Below are 23,837 nucleotides of genomic sequence, written 5' to 3'. Positions count from 1 at the left end.
GCCAGTGTGAAAAACCCCTTAAACCATTTGTAACCTGCCTAGGAGACCAACTGAAACTGAGGCACAGAACTTAAACATGATAACACAGCCATCCAAACATACAAAAACTCAGATTATAACAGTCTTTGAATACAGATTTATAACTGCTTCTTGATTCTGGCACTGTTTGTGACATTCACTGCTGGAGTGAGATTAATATTTGAGAAGACTGTAAAGTTGAAATGAGGTTTGAATTTGTTTTACATCAAATCATTTTCTTAATGTGCATTGTGACATTTTAGCTAAACAAACATTTACAGCTTTAGAAAGGCAGAAAGTTTATGGAACTTGACAATATTACACTTTAATGTAGTGTTCCTGTAGATTACGCTAATCATTCTCAGGGAATTAATGGATTAGACAATTACTTTGAATGCAATATAAGTGGCTTTAGACCATCTGCCACATGCACTAACGTAGTGAACGATCTGATGTAAAGTGTTGTGCAAAACAATGTGAAACTACAAGGTTCTGTTTAGAAAGTCTTTATTGCTGATATTTGACAGTTTCAGCAGAAGTTCAGGAGTCTTCAGAAGAATCACTAACCTACACGAAAGAATAAGATCATTTCAACTTCAAAAAGCGGCGTGCAAATGTCCCGATCATCCGGTTAGGCTTTATTTTGTGATAACGACCGGCTAACTTTAGTGATTTAAATTACAAAACTGTTTTATGACATGGTTTGTTTGTTTATCATAGTAAGATGAATAAGTACAATAAATGTGATCTTGCGGTTCTTCTTGTCATCCTCTTATACCTGAAAGAAAAATCAGATTTAGTTGATCTGCAGTGTGTCTGATCACTCAGACACACAGTGAGTTTTTGATTGCGATCACATCACCTTAATCACAGCAGAACATGATCACGTCATTGAGAGCGGTGTCGTCTCCTTCGCTTCCCTGCGACTCTTCTACCCGGGTCTGTAAGCCACAGATTCCTTTTCCTTCACACGTTGGACTCCAGTCGCCAAAGTCGCCCCAGTTGCCCCAGTTTTTGCCTTCACCGTACACCACATCACCTCCACTGCATTTGAAACTGGAAATAATTCAGATGTGACAATCATGATAAAATATGTAATTGTGCTGTTGGATTGAATGTCAGTCACATGATCTCCTGCAGCCGACGGCCTAATCACTGCGATCTCGAACAGCAGCACGACTGCGAGTGTGATATTAAGTAAACTATTGAAACTGAGTCCTTAAATAGATAAATAAACCCAGGATGGGTAAGAGATGGTGTAAGAGGTATACACGGAGTAAGAGAGGTTATAACTTATAGCACCACACACTCACCCGATGAGGTTTGCAGCCGTATCGTCATCTCCATCTTCTTGGCGAGATTCAACTTTCAGCTGGAAAGCGGTCAAGAATCCAGAAGGACACGATTGCACATCTGACCACTCGCCCCAGCTGAAGAAAACACACAGAGGTTGCCTGATCACAATCATCATTCAAGAAAATCCTTAAATAGCTTAAACAATTGTTAATAATCGGAGTCCATTACTCTCCCACGGCGGACGCAATTGCGCTGTAGTCACGCGAGCCTGGCCGATCGACACAGTGAAGACGAATCCCATTGAGCGCTGTATCATCACCACCAAAAAGATTATCGATAAATGATTCCACCTTAAAAGAACAAGACAGTTTTTGAAAGATTTAACTTTAACCCAACCCATAGTAACATTTATCTTCATGCTCTTCAGTATTACTCAGACACTTTAGAAACCTGGAATTAAATGACAAACAGCAACTCCACCGTTTTCAACCTTAAAGCGCTCTTCCACCCCATATTAGCTAAATAAAGTCAGTGCCCAACTTACCTTCAGACTAAACGCGTTGGCGTACGTTCCACTTGGACACATGTCCTTAGACCCCCACGATCCCCACGGCCCTCCATTCTTCACCTTCAGCTCATCTGTGGACTGAACGCTCACAGGCCCAATAATGGCTAGCAGTGAAAACATCATGGAAAAGAAGTGATGCATTGCTACAGCACTGGCCTGAACACTGAGTTGAATAAACTTTTAGCTAGACTATCTGCAGGAAATGATAAAGCAGAGACAGTATAACAGCATAAGGAAGAAGCCTCATATTTATACACAAGAATCATTAACCACGATGTCCATTACATCCAATCATAGTCCTCAAAGATCAACCCCTACCCTATTTGGCACATTAAGAAATTATGTTTTATTAACAAAGTTCGGGAGGAGCACGTTAATATAATTAAGATAATCAATCCTAATTAAACACGAGTGGAGCACATTCAGTTAATCAACCCATTTAACGAGTTAAGAGGTGTAGCCTATGTATGTATACACAGCAGATAATCACGCTTTGAGTCACAGGAGTGGTCAACTCTGGGCTTGTTGTCTTTCACTTGGGGTTTCTTTTCCTCAGCTCTAGGCTACTAGGCATCTGGGTTTAATGACGTATCAGTATATCCAAAGAGGCAATCAACTCATCAGATTTTTATACTCCTGTTGTTTCCCACTGAAGTTCGGTTCTAATCTTCACATTTTCATGTCCTTGAACTCCAGTAAACTCAACCAAGATGGCTGATCTCCTTTTAAAGGGATACTTCAGGATTTAGCATTAAGCTTTGTATTAGTAGAAAACCTGTAGTATTTTTAAATTACCGTGCTTTCCAGCCTCATATCCCCCTGAGATGAGAGATTTGTGTATTTTTGTCTGGAAAAAACCTCAGATGATGCAAAAATACCCCTTCATGAGCACGAGGGGACGGGGAAAGTGAAGGGGTAATGGGTAGAATTGGGATTGGGCCCAATTAAGTTTTTTAAGCTAGTTGAGTGAATTGAAGATTTTCTTGAAAATAATAATTGATCTGGGGTCCGTTCTTCGTACGTTGCTAACTCAGTTTGCTGGATTTGATGGTTGGCGATTTGGCATGATCTTGGATTGTTTGGTTCTTCGACGCTCATCCTGGACTTGCTGCCATAGCAACAGTTCCATAAACTTATTTCATGTAAACAAGATTAGATTGCGGCTTTATATGATACGGGAAGTCCTTTAGCGCAGCGCGTTAGTGTACTTTTTGAGATATCGTTTTTCTCGTGACTAGTGAGAGTGTCATTTACATCATTCATTTGTTGGAACCACACATTTAATATTCGACTCGTCGGAGTCTGGCTTTAACAACAGCACAAACTGTGCATTGCCCTGAGATTCTTTGCAAGTCCCTTACGGAACAAAAATATATGGGATTATACTGCAAAATAATGCAATATATTACTTAATCCATTTCCATAAATGGGAAACTAGTGCTTATATTTTTCGATATACAGCATTATATGCATTGACCATGTATGGCTACATATTAAAGGGTTAGTTCACCCAAAAATGAAAATAATGTCATTAATGACTCAACCTCATGTCGTTCTAAGCCCGTAAGACCTCCGTTCATCTTCGGAACACAGTTTAAGATATTTTAGATTTAGTCCGAGAGCTTTCTGTCCCTCCATTGAAACTGTATACGGTATACTGTCCATGTCCATAAAGGTAATAAACACATCATCACAGTAGTCCATGTGACATCAGTGGGTTAGTTAGAAGTTTTTGAAGCATCGAAAATACTTTTTGGTCCAAAAATAACACAAAATAAGACTTTATTCAGCATTGTATTCTCTCCCGGGTCTGTTGTGAATCTGCGTTCAGGACTCCGCAGTTACGCTGCTGACGTGTTATCTGGTGCGCCCGAGCTTCATTTATAGACTGAGGGAAACGCACGCTGTAAAAGTGTCTCATCCGCGACATGCACATTTACGCACCATTAAAAAAATGATATCCACGCAAACAATGTAGAATAGCTTGAATATAGCGTGCGTCTCCCTCAGACTGTAAACGAAGCTCGGGCGCACCAGATAACACGTCATCAGCGTCACTGCGGAGTCCTGAACGCAGATTGACAACAGACCCGGGAGAGAATACAATGCAAGTGACCACTAGGTGTCACCGTGGAGACGGGTGTCGGATTGATTCGAAGCCTCAAAACAATATGGACCATTTGGTTCAACTGTTTCATTGCTTCACAAAGCCTCGATCTGCCCATCACTAGCCTTTTCTCTCCTGCCACATTCTGTTAATTTTGTCCTTAATTATACTTTTAATTTCTGACCTGCTTAATTTGGGCCTCTGAACTCTTAATCCGGCCCTGTTTACATACACCTCTTAACTCGTTGATTGGGTTGATTAACTGAATGTGCTCCACTGGTGTTTAATTAGGTTTCATTATCTGAACGTGCTCCTCCCGAACTTTGTTAATAAAACATAATTTCTTAATATGCCAACTATGGTGGGGGTTGATCTTTGAGGACTATGATTGGATGGATCATGGTTAATGATTCTGCTTAATCTTGTGTATAAATATGAGGCTTCTTCCTTAATAAACTTAAGAATGTTATGATACTGTCACTGCTTTATCATTCTCAGCAGATAGTCCCTAAAAATTAATCTAATTATCAGTGTTCAGGCCAGTGCTGTAGCAATGCATCACTTCTTTTCCATGATGTTTTCACTGCTAGCCATTATTGGGCCTGTGAGCGTTACGTCTGCAGGAAGACGTTCTGAGCGGAGCGTCTTCAGATCTCAGCTGACGGTGCCGAATGGAGGGACGTGGGGATTGTGGGGGGGTGAGAGCATGTGTCCAGCTGGAACGTACGCCGCAGGGTTTAGTCTGAAGGTAAGTTGTGCATTGACTTTATTTAGCTAATATGGGGGTGGAAGAGTGCTTTAAAGGATCAAAACTGTGGAGTTGCTGTTTGTCATTTAATTCCCGGTTTCTCCAGGGAACTGGACCTGCTTAAGATTTTTAAAGTGTCTGTGTAATACTGAAGAGTATGAAGATAAATGTTACAAAGTGGGTCAGAGTTTACTCTTTCAAATGGAAGATTGTCTTTTTCTTTTAAGGTGGAACCATATGGTTTTTTTGATGATGATACAGCGCTCAATGGGATTCGTCTCGACTGTGTCGATCGGTCCAAAGATTCATCAAACTCGCATGTCTATGCCTCAATTGAATCTGACGTAGGAGGGTAATGGATTCAAATAGCTTAAACACTTAATGCAAGAATTGTTAATAATCTAAGTAAATTTAGTTTTTTTTTTAAATAATTGATTTGATCAGGCAACCTCTGTTTTCTTCAGGTGGGGTAAGTGGGTACGTAAGCAAACTTGTCCTTCTGGATACTTGACATCTTTCCAGCTGAGAGTTGAATCTGATCAAAGATCTGGAGATGATACGGCCGCAAACAACATCAGGTGAGTGTGGTGCTATTGTTATAATAACATCTCTTACCCATCCTGGGTTTATTTTGCTATAAGGATTTAGTTATCACAAGATTGCAGTGATTAGGCCGTCGGCTACAGGAGATCATGTGACTGACATTCAACCCAACAGCACAATTACATATTTTATCATGATTGTCACATCTGAATTATTTCCAGGTTCACCTGTACTGGAGGTGCTGTGCTGGAGGGTGACAGCACAGACTGGGGCGACTGGGGCGAGAAGAGTCTAACGTGTGAAGGAAAAGGAATCTGCGGCTTACAGACCCGGGTAGAAGGACGACAGGGAAGAGGAGACGACACCGCTCTCAATGACGTGCGCATGTTCTGCTGTGATTAAGGTGATGTGATCGCAATCAAAATCTCAGACTGACACACACTGCAGATCAACTAAATCTGATTATTATTTCAGGTGTAGGAGGACGACAACAAGAACAGCAAGAAGATCAAATGTATAGTAATGTTTGATCACCATACTATGATAAATTAACACAAACCATGTCATACAACAGTTTTGTCATGTAATTCTGTAAAGTCAGCCGGTCATTATCATAAAATAAAGCCTAACCGGATGATCTGGATATTTGCATCCCACCTATTATTGAAGTTGAAATTATTTTATTCTTTCTTGTAGGTTAGTGATTCTTCTGAAGACTCCTGAACTTGTCAAATATCAGCAATAAAGACTTTCTAAACAGAACCTTGTAGTTTCACATTGTTTTGCACAACTCTTTACATCAGATCGTTCACTACATTAGTGCATGTGGCAGATGTTCCTCTTTTCTTCAGTGAATCTGCTTGTTAACCGCTGGTGTCATCACTAATGCAACATTGCCTCAGTGTTACTTTTAATCCGATTGGGACTATATGAAAACTGAGCAGTGTTTCACACTGGGGATTGTACTGTGTACCAGTAAACATAAATGTGAAATGTAACATGATATTGTGGTCTTGCTGGGATCATACTAGCAACCAAAAGACAACATATGCCGGTCTGCCAGTACGCCAGCATCTGACAAGTTCTAGTGGTTTGATTTGGTGAATACTTTTGCTTTGGAATTTAGAGTGACATTTGTTGTGGAAATTATCAATATTAAAACCTGAAGGAGACAAAGTCGATTCTCAAAAGTTTAAACAAAGTATTTTATTTCATGCATGAAATAAGACGTTCCCACACAGAGAGCGTCTGATATGAGAAGGCAAAGGCTAGTCCCTTTCGCCAATGTTATATACCCTAACACATCCTGAGTAAAAAAATCCATTGTTAGCTTAAAACGTTCAGCCAGAGCGAGGTCGCACTGAAGCGTTTTTTTTTTTATAGTTCAAAGTTACTATCAGATTTAATGTTATTACCTTGACAAACTATACATCATTAAAAATATATAAGTCTCACGTTTCAGTATTTGACCACTATTGTATTCTGAGAAACTTATAGTGACAGTTATGTCTTAATTTGTGTCAGGATTTATGTAATGAAAAAATGAGTCGATACCTTTAATATGAATTATGAGCTTCAGCCGCGTCCATTCATAAAAAACTCCTGTGCTGTCGTCATGACAGCGCTTGACAAAACAACTTTCCTCAGGGCTTTTGGCTCAAAAATGTGCAGATTTGGAGAACTATTGATATATTCTCATAGGTTTACATCATATTTCTATAGACAAGAATAATATTTATTGAATTTATATCCAAATGCGTCGATGTAATCATATGCGCGCTGGATACTCTGATGTACTGTGTTTTCAATCCACACAGTAGCCTGAGGGCGCCAGATACACAGTATAGTCCATATATGGTGCACATGAAGAAGAACCATAACCATGTGACATTCCAGGACGTCACTCACATAAACAAAGCTAACAGAGATCGCTGTAACATGCAGATAAAGATGTTTTGAAGACAATAAACATGATTGCAATGATATTTGATTTACCTGTGTTCTTCGAGCCATGTCAGGTATTTTTATAATAATAGATTATATTTATAATGTAATGCTAATCGATATAGACTTTATCATCGTGCAGAATACTATAAAATCTATAAAAAGCTCTATAAAAAGCTCACATAAGGTTATTTAAAACACTCGACTTGCGCTATAAAGTAAGTTTGGAGCACAAACAGGGTTTTAATCTCATAAATTGTCGTGTATTGTTGGTGTGCTAAGCTAACATGCTAGCTAGCTCTCTAGGTGCACCTGCCATCTAGCTGTTATTTTTAATGAATTTTTCTAAGTAGGAATGCTTACTGAAATGTTTCTTTATTTAAGAAAGGCATTTGATACAGTTTCAAATGTGAAAGGTGAGAACTATGAAAGAAATGAGGGGTTAAAACAGCGTGAATAGCCAGTTGTTAGCCATTATAATGCAAACAAAAGAAAAGCATATTTAGGGCCATAAGCAGGCTGGAGATGTGTGAATGTGAGCAGGAGAGACTGACACTGAATGGGGCTCGTTTGCACCACAAAACAATAGATACAATAGACTGAATAGATGCTTATAGATGACAATAAACACAAGTTTGCATTTTAGAGTCTAATAAAAAAAAAGTAATATGACATGATCTTGAAAAACATTTAACTAAATTTAGTTTTTTTAGCTGCAGATCTCATGTGCTGATCGAAACTGCCCACACACATATTGTCACATTTCACATGACTCAGAGAACATTTCGTTCCTGCAAGTTTGTCCTAACTTATACATTTCTAAAAAGCTTAGTTTTATATATTTAATAATGTGCTTTTGCTTATATGATTATATTCCTTTAAATGGTTATGAGTAAACAATACATCTTCAACGTTAATAAAAGTTGTACCCATATAAAAGTAAAAGAACACCTCTAAATGTAAAATTTCCATAACACATTTTGTTTGATTTATTTGCAAAGCAATTGCCATTGGATATGATTGGGAAACCCTGTTGTCTGTAGTAGTTACTTTTTTTATTTTCTTTGCCATTTCTGATTACTACTTTTAAATGTTGTCTAACAAACTTTGTTATATTTGCAAAGAAACACACTGTTGGTTCTCACTCTTGAGTTCTCATCTCTTGCAAGATATTATAAGACAAAATATTTTATAGACATTTTACCAAGAAATTTTTTTTTCAAGGACACTGACAGTTAAAAGTATATTTTATAGACATTTTACCAAGAAATTTTCAAGGACTCTGACAGAATGAATTTAAAGTGGCCATTGCTGTTATGTTCTTATTTCTTAGGCTCCACTTTTGACTATTCTTGTGTAAGACTGCCCTTGTGTAACTTCTTTACGTTGTTATCTCCACATCATGGACACAGACAAAACAAGAACTAGGGTTGAACACACTTATACACTCGCACCCAAACGTGATCTCAAGACACACATTTAAACATCTGAGCTCTCTTCCTTGGTATTATATTTCTTAATATGCCAAATATGGCAGGGATTGATCTTTGAGGACTATGATTAGATGGAATGGACGTCGAGGATGATTCTGCTTAATCTTGTGTATAAATATAAGGCTTCTTCCGTAATAAACTTGAGAATGGTATGGTACTTTACAGTCTCTGTGTCTGCTGGATCATTCTCACATCACAAGGGTTGAGGCGTCTGTTTCCACCTGATCACTGATAGCTGAGGCTGCAGATAGTCTACCTGAAAATTAATCTAACAATTCGAATATTTTATCAATCAGGCCAGTACTGTAGCAATGCATCACTTTGTAAGGTTGGAAATAATCCAAGATTATTTCAACGCAACAAAGACACTTGCTTTTCTCTCAGACATTTCCAGTACAGCAGTGCTAAGGCCAAAGCTTTTGGACAATGGGGGAAATGGTGATGGTCTGATTGATCAGTTTGAATATCTCACACCTAGGTGTTAGTCACATGGTCAGAGGAGATGACAAAACTTGATTGCAAATGTTCTTCTGGTCTCTTTGCTTTGGATGCTGAACTGAGACAGAGGCTCTGCCTTTGTCTCTCTTTTTCTCTCTCTTTCTCTCCCCCTCTCTCTCTCTCTCTCTCTCTCTCAGGTAACATTTTACATTTATGCTGGGTACAAATGGTTTAAATTATCATTACATCATGTTGTAACTATTTTAAGTGTAAACATAACCTTATTGCACATTGAACCTTTTTTAATTCATGGAGTCAGATTAAAACAAGATAATTGCATATGAGAACATGTGTCTTATTTAACCAAAATTCCTTTGAGACGCTGGAAAGACTTGAACACGCGCGTCCTTTACCGGCTATTTGGAAACCGGAAGTTGGGCCGAATAGCCGACTTTTACAACTTCCTTTCCATATTTTCACTGCTTGCCATTATTGGGCATGTGAGCGGTCGGTCTGCAGAAAGACGTTCTGAGCGGAGCGTCAACCGACTTAACAGATCTGAGCTGACGGTGTCGAATGGGATGAAGTGGGGAACATGGGCGTTTAAGAGCATGTGTCCAAGTGCAAGATACGCCGCAGGGTTTAGTCTGAAGGTAAGTTGGGCACTTACTCTATAGCTGTGTCCCAATGTGAAGGCTACAGCCTCCGAAGTCCGTATTTGAAGGCCGATTGGCCGTATTTGAAGGCCGATTGCGTCACAGCGGCACGACGAAACGTCACAGCGGCGCGACGAAGGATGTCCCAATTCAAAGGCTGCACACCTGGAGGTCGCATTTTAAGGCCGATTGCGTCACCGCGGCGCGATGAAGGCTGTCCCAATTCAATTCGGCATCATCCAAAGGCCGTATTCGAAGGCCGGTTGAGTCATCGCGGCGCGACGAAGGCTACCCTGATTCAAAAGCGACGCCAAATGCACCCTTCATTTCCCCGTGAAAGAAAGGATGCATAAACGGATCCTTGCGGCCTGATTCTATCCCATAAGCCATCGCGCGCCGGTGACGACAGCATTATTATTATAAAAAATGACGGCCGAGAGTTCGGTGGTGGACGGCAAATTCACATTTAAATGTAAGTATTATGTTTTCATTTACTCAAATAGCTAGTGAGTTAAAAGCCACAAGTTTTTCTTTCTTACAAACTTCATCTTAACTCATTCATCACCATTGCGTGGCTTCATTTGTAAGGTGGTATACAACTTGTCCTAATATTTAGTTTAATAATTGTTTCAGGGAGCAAGGAGCAGACAGCTCAATTTATTAAATTGCAATTAAATAAATAAATTAAATAAATGTTTATTGTAATATTTGCACTAGTCTGTCTCACTTGTGTATTATAAGAAATATCACTCACCCTATAAAGCCCACAACAATAAGAAAAGCAGTAGACAAGGCAATGGGGTTTTACTTTTATGTGTTTTTGTAGTGGTGTCATGCAAGCTACGTCTACAAAGGTTTTAACTATAAGGATAAAACCTTTAACTATAATTTAAGGTTTTAATTTTTCATGTACCCTTTTCTGCTTTTTTATAGCAATTCTGGAGAAAATGGGTCTGCTGGGGAAGGTAATTAACTCTCATACAGGCAAAAAAAAAAAAAAAAAAAAAAACAAGTAAGAAAGTTAATACACACATCTTAGCTGAAATGTATTGTGCTGTTGTTGTTAACAAGCCATGGTTAATTTGCTCTGCCTTAGGATTGCAAGTGTCCTGGGACAGGTGAGGGTGTGAGTGGGAAACCCACTGCTGAAACTTGGCCCTGGTTTGTCCTCATGGATGAGGTGTTGGGACAGAGGCACTCCCTGTCCTCATTGCCTTAATCCCTGAGGACAAACCAGGGTCAAGTTCAGCAGTGGGTGCCCACGGCGAGGAGGAGCCAGAGGCACCAGCACGAGGACCAGCATCAGCACCGGCAGCACCACGAAGAAGAGACCGAGAGGACGAGTTTTTGACTTGATTAGAGAAGACATGGGACTGCAGAGGCGAGGAGAGCACAGGAGAGGATGGACAGGCAAAAGAGAGAGTTTTCTCTTCTTGAAAGAATGATTGAGAATATTATATATATTTGTTTAACTTTTTTTAACTTATATTTTTTAAAAGGGAAAAAAATCTGTTTATTTATTTATTTTTATGCAACTTTAAATGTGTAAATAAAAGAAAATTCATTGCTCTGGACATAGTTTATTTTTGTAATGACAGTCATAATTTTTACATGAAACAAATGATTCTATACCTTTTTTCCCCCCAACTATTTACAACATACGTTAAAAAATCTCAAAATCAACATACACATTTAAATTTACAGTACATAAAATAAGAAAGAATGATGTAGACTTGTATTGAGCTGAGTGGGAGACCCTGGTGTGCTGCTGGACCGGGACGGGCTCCACAAGAGAGACCCTGGTAAGGCCTCCTGCTGGTGGGACTTCATCTGATGGTCTCTGAGTGTTTGAGTGCATATTTCCACTATCCACTAAGTTTTCTACCAACCGGTTTGCAGGGCTGACTCATGAAATAAATATTGAGATACTTTATTACGCTTTATTAATAACCACTAATACCGCATTGGGGAAAAACTACTAGTCATATATTTCAAACCTTAGTAAAGCAAAATGATCTTGCATAACGTTACTCTAATGTAGGCCTAAAGGTCTCAAGAGTAAAAGTGTATTCTGCAGGGAAAAAACTTCCTTGTCATGAACGAAGTTTGTAGTTCCTTACTTACCACCACTGGTTATTTTGACAATGAAAGTAACAACATGTAGGCCTATTGTCACAATATTAACAAGTTGTTGCTAACTACAGCTCCGTCCCATTTCAAAGGGCGCATCTGAAGCGCTCGGACCGGTGTAGCTTACGGACGATTGTCTTCAGTGACAGCTGCCGATGACGAGCGGGAGTAACATTCGCACTGGACTTTTTTATATTCAACTGGGTTTTATATTCAAATAGCGTTGAAAACCTGTGTAAATGTATGTACCAAGGTCCATTTATGTGCATAATAAAAAGAATACACTAGCCTATAAAATCGCATCAAAGTAATTATAAATGAACATTTGAACCTTCGTCTAAGCCGAAAGTACAAGACCTGAAACATCCTCACCATGTTCTCCAATGAAATATAAAACATAAAAATGGCAATAGCCAATTCTGGGTCCATAGCTGTGTACTCAAATATCAAATGAATTATCAGGATGGCTGTACTCTCGCACCGTTGCTTGGCGCCTGGAGCTGTAATCGGGAACACCTGGTTGCGCAATTAGGAAATTCCACGAAGGCTACAATCAAAGGACGCATAGGCTGCATAATTTGAAGTCCGCGGCCTTCAATTGATGCAGCCTTCACATTGGGACACAGCTTATATTGCTAATATGGGGGTGGATGAGTGCTTCAAAGGGTCAGAAGGCACTAGAGCAGAGGTAAATTGAGTGCGAAAATATAGGAAATTATAAGAAGGGAGGTCAACATGTGCAACGAACAGGCAGAAGCTCTGATAGTCGTGCTTTAAAGGCAGTGAGAGAGATGGTGTTCTCAAGTTTCAGAGCCTTTTGTAACTCATTCCAGTCGCATGCAGCTGCAAACTGGAAGGAGCTACGGCCCAAGGAAGTATTTGCTTTTGGGATAACTAGGGAGATGTACCTGCTAGAGCGCAGGTTACGAACGGGTAAGGCAATGGAGAGGAGAGAGTTCAGATACAGAGGGGTTTTGCGTAGAATTGATTTATATATAAAATAGTACGAGTGGGTCCGGCATCGAATATGTAGAGAGGGCCGGCCCACTAATGCATATAGGTCGCAATGGTGGGTGTTAAAAGGGGCATTGGTGACAAAACGAATGGCACTGTTATAGACCACATCTAACCTTTTCAGAAGAGAGGTAGAGGCAGTTCAATAAATGACATCGCCAAAATCTAATATTGGTAGAACAGTAATTTTTACCTGCGTATGTTTAGCAGCATAAGTGAAAGCAGCTTTGCAAGAGCAACAGCATTGATATACACAGAGAATAGTATTGGCCCGAGAATCGAACCTTGTGGCACCCCCATCGAGACATCAATAGGTCCAGACAGCACTCACTTGATGTTGTTTGCAGCCGTATCATCTCCAATTCCTTGGGAAGATTCAGCTCTCAGCCGGAAAGATTTCAAGACTCCAGAAGGACACCATTTGATATCTGTCCAATCTGTATTTCAAATGGAAGATTGTCTCAATGTTGTTGTTTTAAGGTGGAAGGATCAGTTGGCCATGGTGATGATACAGCGCTCAATGGGAATCGTCTTCACTGTGTCGATCTGTCCAAAAATTCATCAGGCTCACATGACTACACCTCAATTGAGTCCCGACGAAGGAAAGTAATGGACTCTGATTATTAGAAATTCTTGCATTAAGTGTTTAAGCTAGATAAGTAAATTTACTATTTTCTGGACAATAATGATTGATTTGATCAGGCAACCTCTTTGTGTGTTTCCTTCAGCTGGGGTGATTGGACAGATATCAAATGGTGTCCTTCTGGAGTCTTGAAATCTTTCCGGCTGAGAGTTGAAACTTCCCAAGGAATTAGAGATGATACGGCTGCAAACAACATCAAGTGAGTGTGTGGTGCTATAAGTTATAACATCTCTTACCCAGTGTAAACTTCTTACACCATCTCTTACACATCCTGGTTTTATTTGGCTATTTAAGGACTCAGTTCCCTTTCAAGGGAACTCGAGCTGCATCGAGACGCATTGGGAACGCCCTGCGTGATTGCGTCGTGAAGCACGTGTATAATCAGTCCAATGGAAAAAGGAGACGTCACAGGCGGGTGACGTCATCGACCCGGAAGCTATAAAGCACCCTTGAGATCAGACTGCGCTAGCTTCTGTTGCCTTCAGCAAGCGCTATCTGTATCTGTCCCTGTCTATTTATTGTTGTCTGTCTCAGTATCTATATATATATAGAGAAACAAGAATTCAAACGTTGTGTTGTTCCCAACCCTCGTTTTATCTCGGCTGGGGACGCATCAGCTTTGCTTGTTTGGGAGTAGAGCATGCCCAGTCAGTTCTCAAGGGGGCTGACTGAGCATTGCGAGAGGTTGTCTGTTTGGACGCCTCGCTCCCGCCGGGCGTTTTTCGAGGAGGACGGTTCGGTGCGTGCTCCCCGAGGAGCGAGTCCCGCTGCTGCCGAGGCACAGCGGCAACGCGCATCTTAGGGATCGCAAATGGATCTAACAGCGAGGTTTGAGACGGGCCCCGCCTATCTCTGCCTTCATGTGTTAGATCCAGTGCCTGCTGATCCAGTGCCAGCACGCGCTGCGGTTTCTTCTCCCCGGGATGAGGCACTCATGCTGCGATTTCCAGTTCCGAGGAATTGGTATCGTTAGTATTTTGAAAAAATTAAATAAAGGATATATGTATATATATATATATATATTATGAATAAGGCAGATGTTTGTGAGTTTTCAATGAATAAAGTCAGCTCATAACTCTGTTGAATAAAGAGGAGCTTATAAAAGGAGGTTTTATTTAGTGCTGTTGCCAAGTTAAATATTTTCTGGCCAGCCAAACATTATGAGAGTGAGAATATAAGGAAAACTCTGTATCTCAGCCTCCTCGTCGGGGATTACCGTTTTTTCCCCCATCTCCACACTGAGGTGTTGAGATCGTGGAATAAACCGGTTTCTATTTTATGTGTTTATCCCCAAAACTTCTACTATAGTAATGTTATGGGTATTAAATATAATGCTATGTGTTACGATGCAGGGTTATATCATTAATTCATCTTTGTCTCTAGGATTTCTTACAGTACCAAAAACCTTTAAGCTGGCTATGATTAAACCGCTTGTTAAAAAAACACAACTTGATCATACAGAATTAGTCAATTACAGGCCGATCTCGAATCTGCCTTTTCTGTCAAAGATATTAGAAAAAACCGTATCCTCACAACTGTGTTCCTTTCTAGAAATAAATTATATCTGTGAGGATTTCCAGTCAGGACAACACTCTTTTAAATAGACTCAAAAATGAAGTTGGCATTAGTGGAATTGCATTAGTATGGTTTAACTTGAAATGTTTGAATACACTAATTCACACATTAAACTTTTGTGTAATATCAATGTGAACACTTTAATAAGTATAAACTTCGCTAGCTTCAACAAGCTAGTTTGCTTACATACTAATTTGTTAACATATTAACATCATTATGTTATACAGTAGCACTTTTTGTATGAGTGCAGCAATATAAAGGTTTTATTCGCTCTCAAATCAAGCTCATGCACCACTCGTCACCATGATGGTAACTATCCTAAAACCAACAGAAACAGAAATTCCTCTAAATTAGCATAACAAAACATTAATCACTACTAAATCTCCCACTTAACTTTAATCTTGCAGAAAAAAACATTATATTACATCAATTAATTGTAGCATTTACTCTCCCTTTCGAGTGCCATCGCCAGAGAATGCTGGGAAATAGACATCCCATCCGTTTTAGTTAAAATTAAGTTTGTCTAAATTAAAATAAATAATTTCATTAAAAAAAAAACAATGACACAGTTCAGTTTACTTAAAATATATCAGTTATGTGAACTTGAAAGAAAAAGAAAGTGCTAAATACTCATAAAAGTTATTTCGACTAAACTAATTAGTTTATTTTAAGTTTGTCCTACTCAAACCAATTAATTATTTTGAGCGTTAGGGTTTACAGTGAGAATGATCAAGCAGACACAGAGACTGTAAAGTACCATAACATCTTCAAGTTTATTAAGGAAAAAGGCTCATTATTATTCACAAGATTAAGCAAAATCATCCAGCTCATTCTTTGATTGGTCAGTAGAACATGCCCACTTCTTTTTTGAGCCCATCAGAACATTACATTTATATGTATTTAAATTCAGCCAATCATGTTATATTATATTTTGTGATAATGACCGACTGACTTTACAGATTTACATTACAAAACTGTTGTATGACATGGTTCATGTTAGTTTATCATAATATGATGATCAAGAATTACAATACATTTGATCTTCTTGCTGTTCTTGTTGTCATCCTCGAACACCTGAAAGAAACCAGATTTAGTTGATCTGCAGTCAGTATTAGTAAGATCTGAGTGTTTGATTGTGATCACATCACCTTAATCACAGCAGAACATGCGCACGTCATTGAGAGCGGTGTCGTCTCCTCTTCCCTGTGACGGTTCTATCAGGGTCTTGATGCCGCAGATTCCTTTTCCCATACAGGTTGGGCTCCAGTTTCCCCAGTTGCCCCAGTTTGTGCTGTCACCCTCCAGCACAAAACCTCCAGTGCAGGTGAACCTGGAAATAATTCAGATGTGACAATATTATGATAAAATACATAATTGTGCTGTCGGATTGAATGTTAGTCACATGATCACCTGCAGCAATCACAATCTCGAACAGCAGCACGACTGCGAGTGTGATAATAACTAAACTATTGATGGGGGAAAACTGAGTCTTTAAATAGCCAAATAAACCATGGGTTAGAGATGGTGTAAGAGGTTTACACTGGGTAAGAGATGTTGTAACTTATAGCACCACACACTCACTTGATGTTGTTTGCGGCCGTATCGTCTCCATCTCCTTGGGAAGATTCGACTCTCAGCTGGAAAGATGTCAAGTATCCAGAAGAACACCATTTGATATCGGTCCACTCGCCCCAGCTGAAGAAAACACACAAAGAGGTTTCCTGATCAAATCAATTATTATTTTCAAGAAAATCCTGAAATTACTTATATATCTTAAACACTTAATGCAAGAATTGTTAATAATCTCAGTCCATTACTTTCCAACGTTGGACTCAATTGAGTTGTAGTCACGTGAGCCTGGCCGATCGACACAGTAAAGACGAATCCCATTGAGCGCTGTATCATCACCACGGCCAACTGATCCTTCCACCTTAAAACATCAACATTGAGACAATCTTCCACTGGAAAGAGTTAACTCTAACCCAACCCATAGTAACATTTATCTTCATGCTCTTCAGTATTACACAGACACTTTAAAAATCTTAAGCAGCTCCAGTTCCCTGGAGAAACCTGACATTAAATGACAAACAGCAACTCCACAGTTTAGAAAATAGAGTCAGTGCCCAACTTACCCTCAGACTAAACCCTGCAGCGTACCTTCCACTCGGACACATGCTCATATATCCCCATGATCCCCACTTCATCCCGTTCGACACCGTCAGCTCAGATCTGTAAGGTCGGTCGACGCTCCTCTCAGAACGACTTTCTGCGGGCCGACCGCTCACATGCCCAATAATGGCTAGCAGTGAAAATATCGTGGAAAAGAAGTGATGCATTGCTACAGCACTGGCCTGATTGATAAAAAATAAATACTGATTGTTAGATTTTCAGGAAGACTATCAGCAGCCTGTCGGAGACTCGGTTATATCTTCAGCAGGACTCTTCACTGAGAACACAAGCTGCCGGTAGCTGCAGTTATAAGGGGAATTTTATCTTATAGGCATTCAATGGGCAGTCCTTAAAAGTGTTGACCTTACACACAGCCTTAGAGATGACCACTAAATTAAATCATCTACAGACAACAGAGGCTATTACCCCCGACTGAAGATAATGGTCCCCCCCCCCCCCCCCCCTATTGTATGAACATCACATGATGGTCACAAGAACTAAGATTATGTAATCACTCACAGAAGATCAAAGACGGACCAAACCCCTTCAATGGAAACTATATTGAGTCTAATCAGTAAATTGATTGCATCATGTTCACCTGGACTGCCCAATACAGTGTAGTGCACCTTAGTTTTTCATGTAATGTAAGGATATAGGATCAGCAGATCTTAAACATATTCTTAAATTTGTAATATTCCTCAGCTATCAGTGATCAGGTGGAAACAGACGCCTCAACCCTTGTGATGTGAAAATGATCAAGCAGACACAGAGACTGTAAAGTACCATAACATCTTCAAGTTTATTAAAGGATAATTCTGGTATTTAACACCTTGAGTCTATATTGTAGTTTGTTTTGGATGAACAAGAGTGGTGGACAATATTTTTTTGACAATGGTTCCTCTCTCGAGTTTTTGACTATAAAATAATTGGCCATGGACCCATTTAACATTGGAGTCAATGTGCATGTCCGAAAATGTCATTAAAGCAGCCAATAATGTTCGTTTACAAAACTGTTAAACTCACCGAGTGGTTAGTGGTGTTCGTTGATGATTATAAACAATATATCGTCGCAATATATGATTCCAATCCGTTTATTTTGCTATAGTGGAACTATTTTTTCAGACACTTCACAACCGTGTAACTTCCGCTCAATATTTGAATCTGAAGCGTTAGCACACTCCCGACCACTTGATGGCGATAACTGATGTTTATGTCTCGCGGGACACTCACGGTCACAGTCGAGTTCAACTTCATATTGCACTGGTCAGTGGTCACGTCTTTCAATATTTTCAAGGTTTTGTTTGTTTATTTGGCTTACTCTCCCGGAGCACAGTTGCTCTGCTCGCTAGCCTTATGAGAAACGGAAGCGAGCAAAAAGACTACATCGACCAAATGTAAACAGCCCCCTTTCCGTTTCCGTTAGCGCATTTATATTAACGAGCACTCAGTCCTTCAACAGAATTCAATGGGATTTTACAAAATGACGAATAAAACACGACAGAAACTGTATTTCGCAACACTTTTTGTTTCTGGAACATCAACTAACACCACTAATCACTCGGTGAGTTGCACAGTTTTGAAAACTAATGTTAAAGGTTGTTTTAATGACATTTTCGGACATGGCCATTGACTCCAATGTTAAATGGGTCCATGGCCAATTCTTTTATAGTCAAAAACTCGAGAGAGGAACCATTGTCAAAAAAATGTTGTCCACCACTCTTGTTCATCCAAAACAAACTACAATATAGACTCAAGGTGTTAAATACCGGAATTATCCTTTAAGGAAAAACCCTAGTGCAAAAAAGTATATATTTTTTTATTTGAAATATATTCAGTTTTTCAATAGTATATTTGTAAATATACTAACAAAAATTGTACTATCTTTAAATATATTAAAAGTATATTAGCATCACGCTTTTACCTATTTTAACAATTAAACTTTTAACACACTTTAAATTGTATAAAAAAAAAAAAAATGTTTTACTGTTGTATATTTTCTAAAAGTATATTTAAAAAATATATACTTGAAGTGAAAATTCAGATTATTTTTTAAAAGTGTATTTATTTGCACTTCATTAAAAATATATTTTAGGTATAATTTAACTGGGTGCTGGAAATTATCATTGTAACAATGCATTGAACATACACTTTCAAAATACATTATAGTATACAAGAGTATTTTGAACAAAGTATAGCTAAGTTTTATTTATCTAATAATGTACATTTGTTATTGAAGACAAAGTATGCACTTTGTAGTATTTGGAATAAGCCAAAGGTATTAATAAGCCTATAGTTTTTAGTCAAATATATCACACGATAGCATCATGGGCAAGTGCGCCAACATGTGCTACGGTGTTCGAGCCCCAGCTCTTGGACCTTTCCAGATCCGATCAGGATTATTACAATTTATAATACAGAATTTGTATCGCTTCGGCGTAGCCACGTGAACCAGAATTATCCCGACAACGCTTTATCTGTACAGAGGTAAAGGGAAGGGAAGGAGGCCTTCACAGGGGAGAGACTAGCGGACACTTCAGGACCGCGTTGTCGTCATGTCCAGGCGCTGGTCCTTCATCAGATCTGGATACGGCGGACTGCGGTGAACCTCGGGATAAACAAAGAGACTAATATTAGCGTAGACACCATCCTTATAATGATGTAACAAGTACATCAGGAAGTGTTCCCGGTTCCGGCTGATCTAAACTATGCAGCCTAACATTGAGTTATAGAAGTCTATAATGTATTATGTGTGTGGGCGACAATCTGAAAGCCAAAAGAATTTGTCGGCCGAGAGGCTATATCTTTTTAGTCTAGATTTGAACTGACAGAGTGTGTCTGCTTCCCGGACAATGGTAGAAAGACTGTTCCAAAGTTTTGGTGCTAAATAGGAAAAGGATCTACCGCCAGCAGTCGATGTTGATATTCTAGGTATTATTAATATTAGTACTAGCCTGAATTTTGAGATCGCAGTAGACGTGAAGGACTATAATGCGTTAAGAGCTCGCTCAAGTACTGCGGAGCTAAACCATTTAGTGCTTTGTAAGTAATCAGCAATATTTTGAAATTTATACAATGTTTAATAGGCAGCCAATGCAGTGTTGACAGAACCGGGCTAATATGGTCATACTTCCTGGTTCTGGTAAGAACTCGAGCTGCTGTTTTTTGAACTAGCTGTAGTTTGTTTGTTAAGCGTGCAGGGCAACCACCCAGTAGAGCATTACAATAATCTAGCCTTGAGGTCATAAACGCATCAACTAATTGTTCCGCATTTGTCAATGAGAGCATATGGCGTAATTTAGATTTATCATAATATTGTCACATCTGAATTTTTTCCAGGTATACCTGCACTGGAGGTTTTGTGCTGGAGGGTGACAGCACAGACTGGGGACACTGGAGCCCAACCTGTATGGGAAGAGGAATCTGCGGCATCAAGACCCTGATAGAACCTCCACAGGGAAGAGGAGACGACACCGCTCTCAATGACGTGCTCATGTTCTGCTGTGATTAAGGTGATGTGATCACAATCAAACACTCAGATCTTACTAATACTGACTGCAGATCAACTAAATCTGGTTTCTTTCAGGTGTTCGAGGATGACAACAAGAACAGCAAGAAGATCAAATGTATTGAAATTATTGATCATCATATTATGATAAACTAACATGAACCATGTCATACAACAGTTTTGTAATGTAAATCTGTAAAGTCAGCTGGTCATTATCACAAAATATAATATAATATGATTGGCTGAATTTAAATACATAAAAATGTCATGTTCTGATTGGCTCAAAAAAGAAGTAGGCATGTTCTACTGACCAATCAAAGAATGAGCTGGATGATTTTGCTTAATCTTGTGTGTATAATAATGAGCCTTTTCCCTTAATAAACTTGAAAATGTTATGGTACTTTACAGTCTCTGTGTCTGCTTGATCATTCTCACATCACAAGGGCTGAGGCGTCTGTTTCCACCTGATCACTGATAGCTGAGGAATATAAAAAATTTAAGAATATGTTTAAGATCTGCTGATCCTATATCCTTACATTACATGAAAAACTAAGGTGCACTACACTGTATTGGGCACTCAAGGTGAACATGATGCAATCAATTTACTGATTAGACTCAATATAGTTTCCATTGAAGGGGTTTGGTCCATCTTTGATCTTCTGTGAGTGATTACATAATCTTAGTTCTTGTGACCATCATGTGATGTTCATACAATAGGGGGGGGGGGGGGGGGGGGGACCATTATCTCCAGTCGGGGGTAATAGCCTCTGTTGTCTTTAGATGATTAAATTTAGTGGTCATCTCTAAGGCTGTGTGTAAGGTCAACACTTTTAAGGACTGCCCATTGAATGCCTATAAGATACCATGTAAAATTCCCCTTATAACTGCAGCTACCGGCAGCTTGTGTTCTCAGTGAAGAGTCCTGCTGAAGATACAACCGAGTCTCCGACAGGCTGCTGATAGTCTTCCTGAAAATCTAACAATCAGTATTTATTTTTTATCAATCAGGCCAGTGCTGTAGTAATGCATCACTTCTTTTCCACGATATTTTCACTGCTGGCCATTATTGGGCATGTGAGCGGTCGGCCCGCAGAAAGCCGTTCTGAGAGGAGCGTCGACCGACCTTACAGATCTGAGCTGACGGTGTCGAACGGGATGAAGTGGGGATCATGGGGATATATGAGCATGTGTCCGAGTGGAAGGTACGCCGCAGGGTTTAGTCTGAGGGTAAGTTGGGCACTGACTCTATTTTCTAAACTGTGGAGTTGCTGTTTGTCATTTAATGTCAGGTTTCTCCAGGGAACTGGACCTGCTTAAGATTTTTAAAGTGTCTGTGTAATACTGAAGAGCATGAAGATAAATGTTACTATGGGTTGGGTTAGAGTTAACTCTTTCCAGTGGAAGATTGTCTCAATGTTGATGTTTTAAGGTGGAAGGATCAGTTGGCCGTGGTGATGATACAGCGCTCAATGGGATTCGTCTTTACTGTGTCGATCGGCCAGGCTCACGTGACTACAACTCAATTGAGTCCAACGTTGGAAAGTAATGGACTCAAATTATTAACAATTCTTGCATTAAGTGTTTAAGATATATAAGTAATTTCAGGATTTTATTGAAAATAATAATTGATTTGATCAGGAAACCTCTTTGTGTGTTTTCTTCAGCTGGGGCGAGTGGACCGATATCAAATGGTGTTCTTCTGGATACTTGACATCTTTCCAGCTGAGAGTCGAATCTTCCCAAGGAGATGGAGACGATACGGCCGCAAACAACATCAAGTGAGTGTGTGGTGCTATAAGTTACAACATCTTTTACCCAGTGTAAACCTCTTACAATCTCTAACCCATGGTTTATTTGGCTATTTAAAGACTCAGTTTTCCCCCTTCAATAGTTTAGTTATTATCACACTGATTGTGATTGCTGCAGGTGATCATGTGACTGACATTCAATCCGACAGCACAATTATGTATTTTATCATAATATTGAACCTTTTTCCAGGTTTACCTGCACTGGAGGTTTTGTGCTGGAGGGTGACAGCACAAACTGGGGCAACTGGGGAAACTGGAGCCCAACCTGTATGGGAAAAGGAATCTGCGGCATCAAGACCCTGATAGAACCGTCACAGGGAAGAGGAGACGACACCGCTCTCAATGACGTGCGCATGTTCTGCTGTGATTAAGGTGATGTGATCACACTCAAACACTCAGATCTTACTAATACTGACTGCAGATCAACTAAATCTGTTTTTCCTTTCAGGTGTTCGAGGATGACAACAAGAACAGCAAGAAGATCAAATGGATTGACAAATATTGATGATAAACTAACATGAACCATGTCATACAACAGTTTTGTAATGTAAATCTGTAAAGTCAGCCGGTCATTATCACAAAATAAAGTAATCAGATGATCATTACATTTGCATCCCGCCTATTATTGGAGTTGAAATTATTTAATTATATCTTGTAGGGTTAGTGATTCTTCTGAAGACTCCTGAAGTGACTCAGTACACAAACAGACGCTTCATGGATCATATTTGCTTAAATGTGTGATGTCTGCTTCCCAGTATCTAAAATCTCATGAAAGATAAAAAGTGTAAATAAACTTTTTAAAAGGGCACATGCTTTTACTGGCAATTCGACCTGATCAGTGTTTGTCTAAAGTGTGTTTACATGACTTGCACAATCATTTAGTTTCACCGACTGGAACAATATGGATAAACACTGATTTTTATGTAATTTAATTTCTTCATGCAAATTATCATAAGACTTCAGAAGTCAAGTTGTGTGAAAATACATTTATGACACTTAAATTCTTCTTGAAATAAAGAAAGTCATACAGGTTTGGAACGACATGAGAGTGAGTAAATGATGACAGAATTATCAATTTTAGCCTTTTCCTGCTGCTTTGATATTTACAACAAGGAAATAAAATTACAAACTCAACCCAGTATTTGATAGGCATTTTACTGAGTAAAACACTTTCCAAGGACA

At 39.3% G+C, this 23,837-nt stretch overlaps 4 protein-coding genes across 6 annotated transcripts; 2 read left to right on the top strand and 2 right to left on the bottom strand.

The window, feature by feature from the left end:
* LOC306984852 (vitelline membrane outer layer protein 1-like) lies at positions 1-2,233 on the bottom strand. 2 transcript variants are annotated; one of them, XM_079586558.1, is made up of 6 exons: positions 1,859-2,203; positions 1,543-1,664; positions 1,332-1,448; positions 881-1,074; positions 755-796; positions 511-585 (listed from the first exon to the last, which is right to left on the bottom strand). In XM_079586558.1, exons 1-4 carry the CDS (start codon positions 2,021-2,023, stop codon positions 882-884), a joined length of 597 nt encoding a protein of 198 aa, XP_079442684.1. In that variant the 5' UTR covers positions 2,024-2,203; the 3' UTR covers positions 511-585; positions 755-796; position 881. The 2 variants fall into 2 exon arrangements, with proteins under 2 accessions (XP_079442683.1, XP_079442684.1); XM_079586557.1 differs by having other exon boundaries at positions 1-796; positions 1,859-2,233.
* Positions 2,234-4,314: 2,081 nt separating this feature from the next.
* LOC306984657 (vitelline membrane outer layer protein 1-like) lies at positions 4,315-6,437 on the top strand. 2 transcript variants are annotated; one of them, XM_079586160.1, is made up of 6 exons: positions 4,315-4,737; positions 4,965-5,089; positions 5,202-5,315; positions 5,502-5,683; positions 5,755-5,794; positions 5,977-6,437. In XM_079586160.1, exons 1-4 carry the CDS (start codon positions 4,543-4,545, stop codon positions 5,680-5,682), a joined length of 615 nt encoding a protein of 204 aa, XP_079442286.1. In that variant the 5' UTR covers positions 4,315-4,542; the 3' UTR covers position 5,683; positions 5,755-5,794; positions 5,977-6,437. The 2 variants fall into 2 exon arrangements, with proteins under 2 accessions (XP_079442286.1, XP_079442285.1); XM_079586159.1 differs by lacking the exon at positions 5,977-6,437 and having other exon boundaries at positions 4,348-4,737; positions 5,755-5,884.
* A 2,441-nt stretch (positions 6,438-8,878) lies between these two features.
* On the top strand, positions 8,879-23,260 carry LOC306984814 (vitelline membrane outer layer protein 1-like). Its single transcript, XM_079586526.1, has 6 exons — positions 8,879-9,004; positions 21,846-22,074; positions 22,277-22,389; positions 22,512-22,625; positions 22,846-23,027; positions 23,104-23,260. The coding sequence occupies exons 2-5, from the start codon at positions 21,871-21,873 to the stop codon at positions 23,024-23,026; spliced, it is 612 nt and encodes a 203-aa protein (XP_079442652.1). The 5' UTR covers positions 8,879-9,004; positions 21,846-21,870; the 3' UTR covers position 23,027; positions 23,104-23,260.
* Positions 15,929-17,637, bottom strand: LOC306984813 (vitelline membrane outer layer protein 1-like). Its single transcript, XM_079586525.1, has 5 exons — positions 17,306-17,637; positions 16,991-17,103; positions 16,755-16,868; positions 16,322-16,503; positions 15,929-16,247 (listed from the first exon to the last, which is right to left on the bottom strand). Exons 1-4 carry the CDS (start codon positions 17,507-17,509, stop codon positions 16,323-16,325), a joined length of 612 nt encoding a protein of 203 aa, XP_079442651.1. The 5' UTR covers positions 17,510-17,637; the 3' UTR covers positions 15,929-16,247; position 16,322.
* Positions 23,261-23,837: the final 577 nt, after the last annotated feature.

This window comes from Phoxinus phoxinus (genome assembly GCF_949152265.1).
Source record: "Phoxinus phoxinus genome assembly, chromosome: 17".
NCBI classification, from domain to species: Eukaryota; Metazoa; Chordata; class Actinopteri; order Cypriniformes; family Leuciscidae; genus Phoxinus; species Phoxinus phoxinus.
The sequence above is the reverse complement of the archived record's forward strand: the minus strand, read 5'-3'. Positions and strand labels throughout refer to the sequence as shown.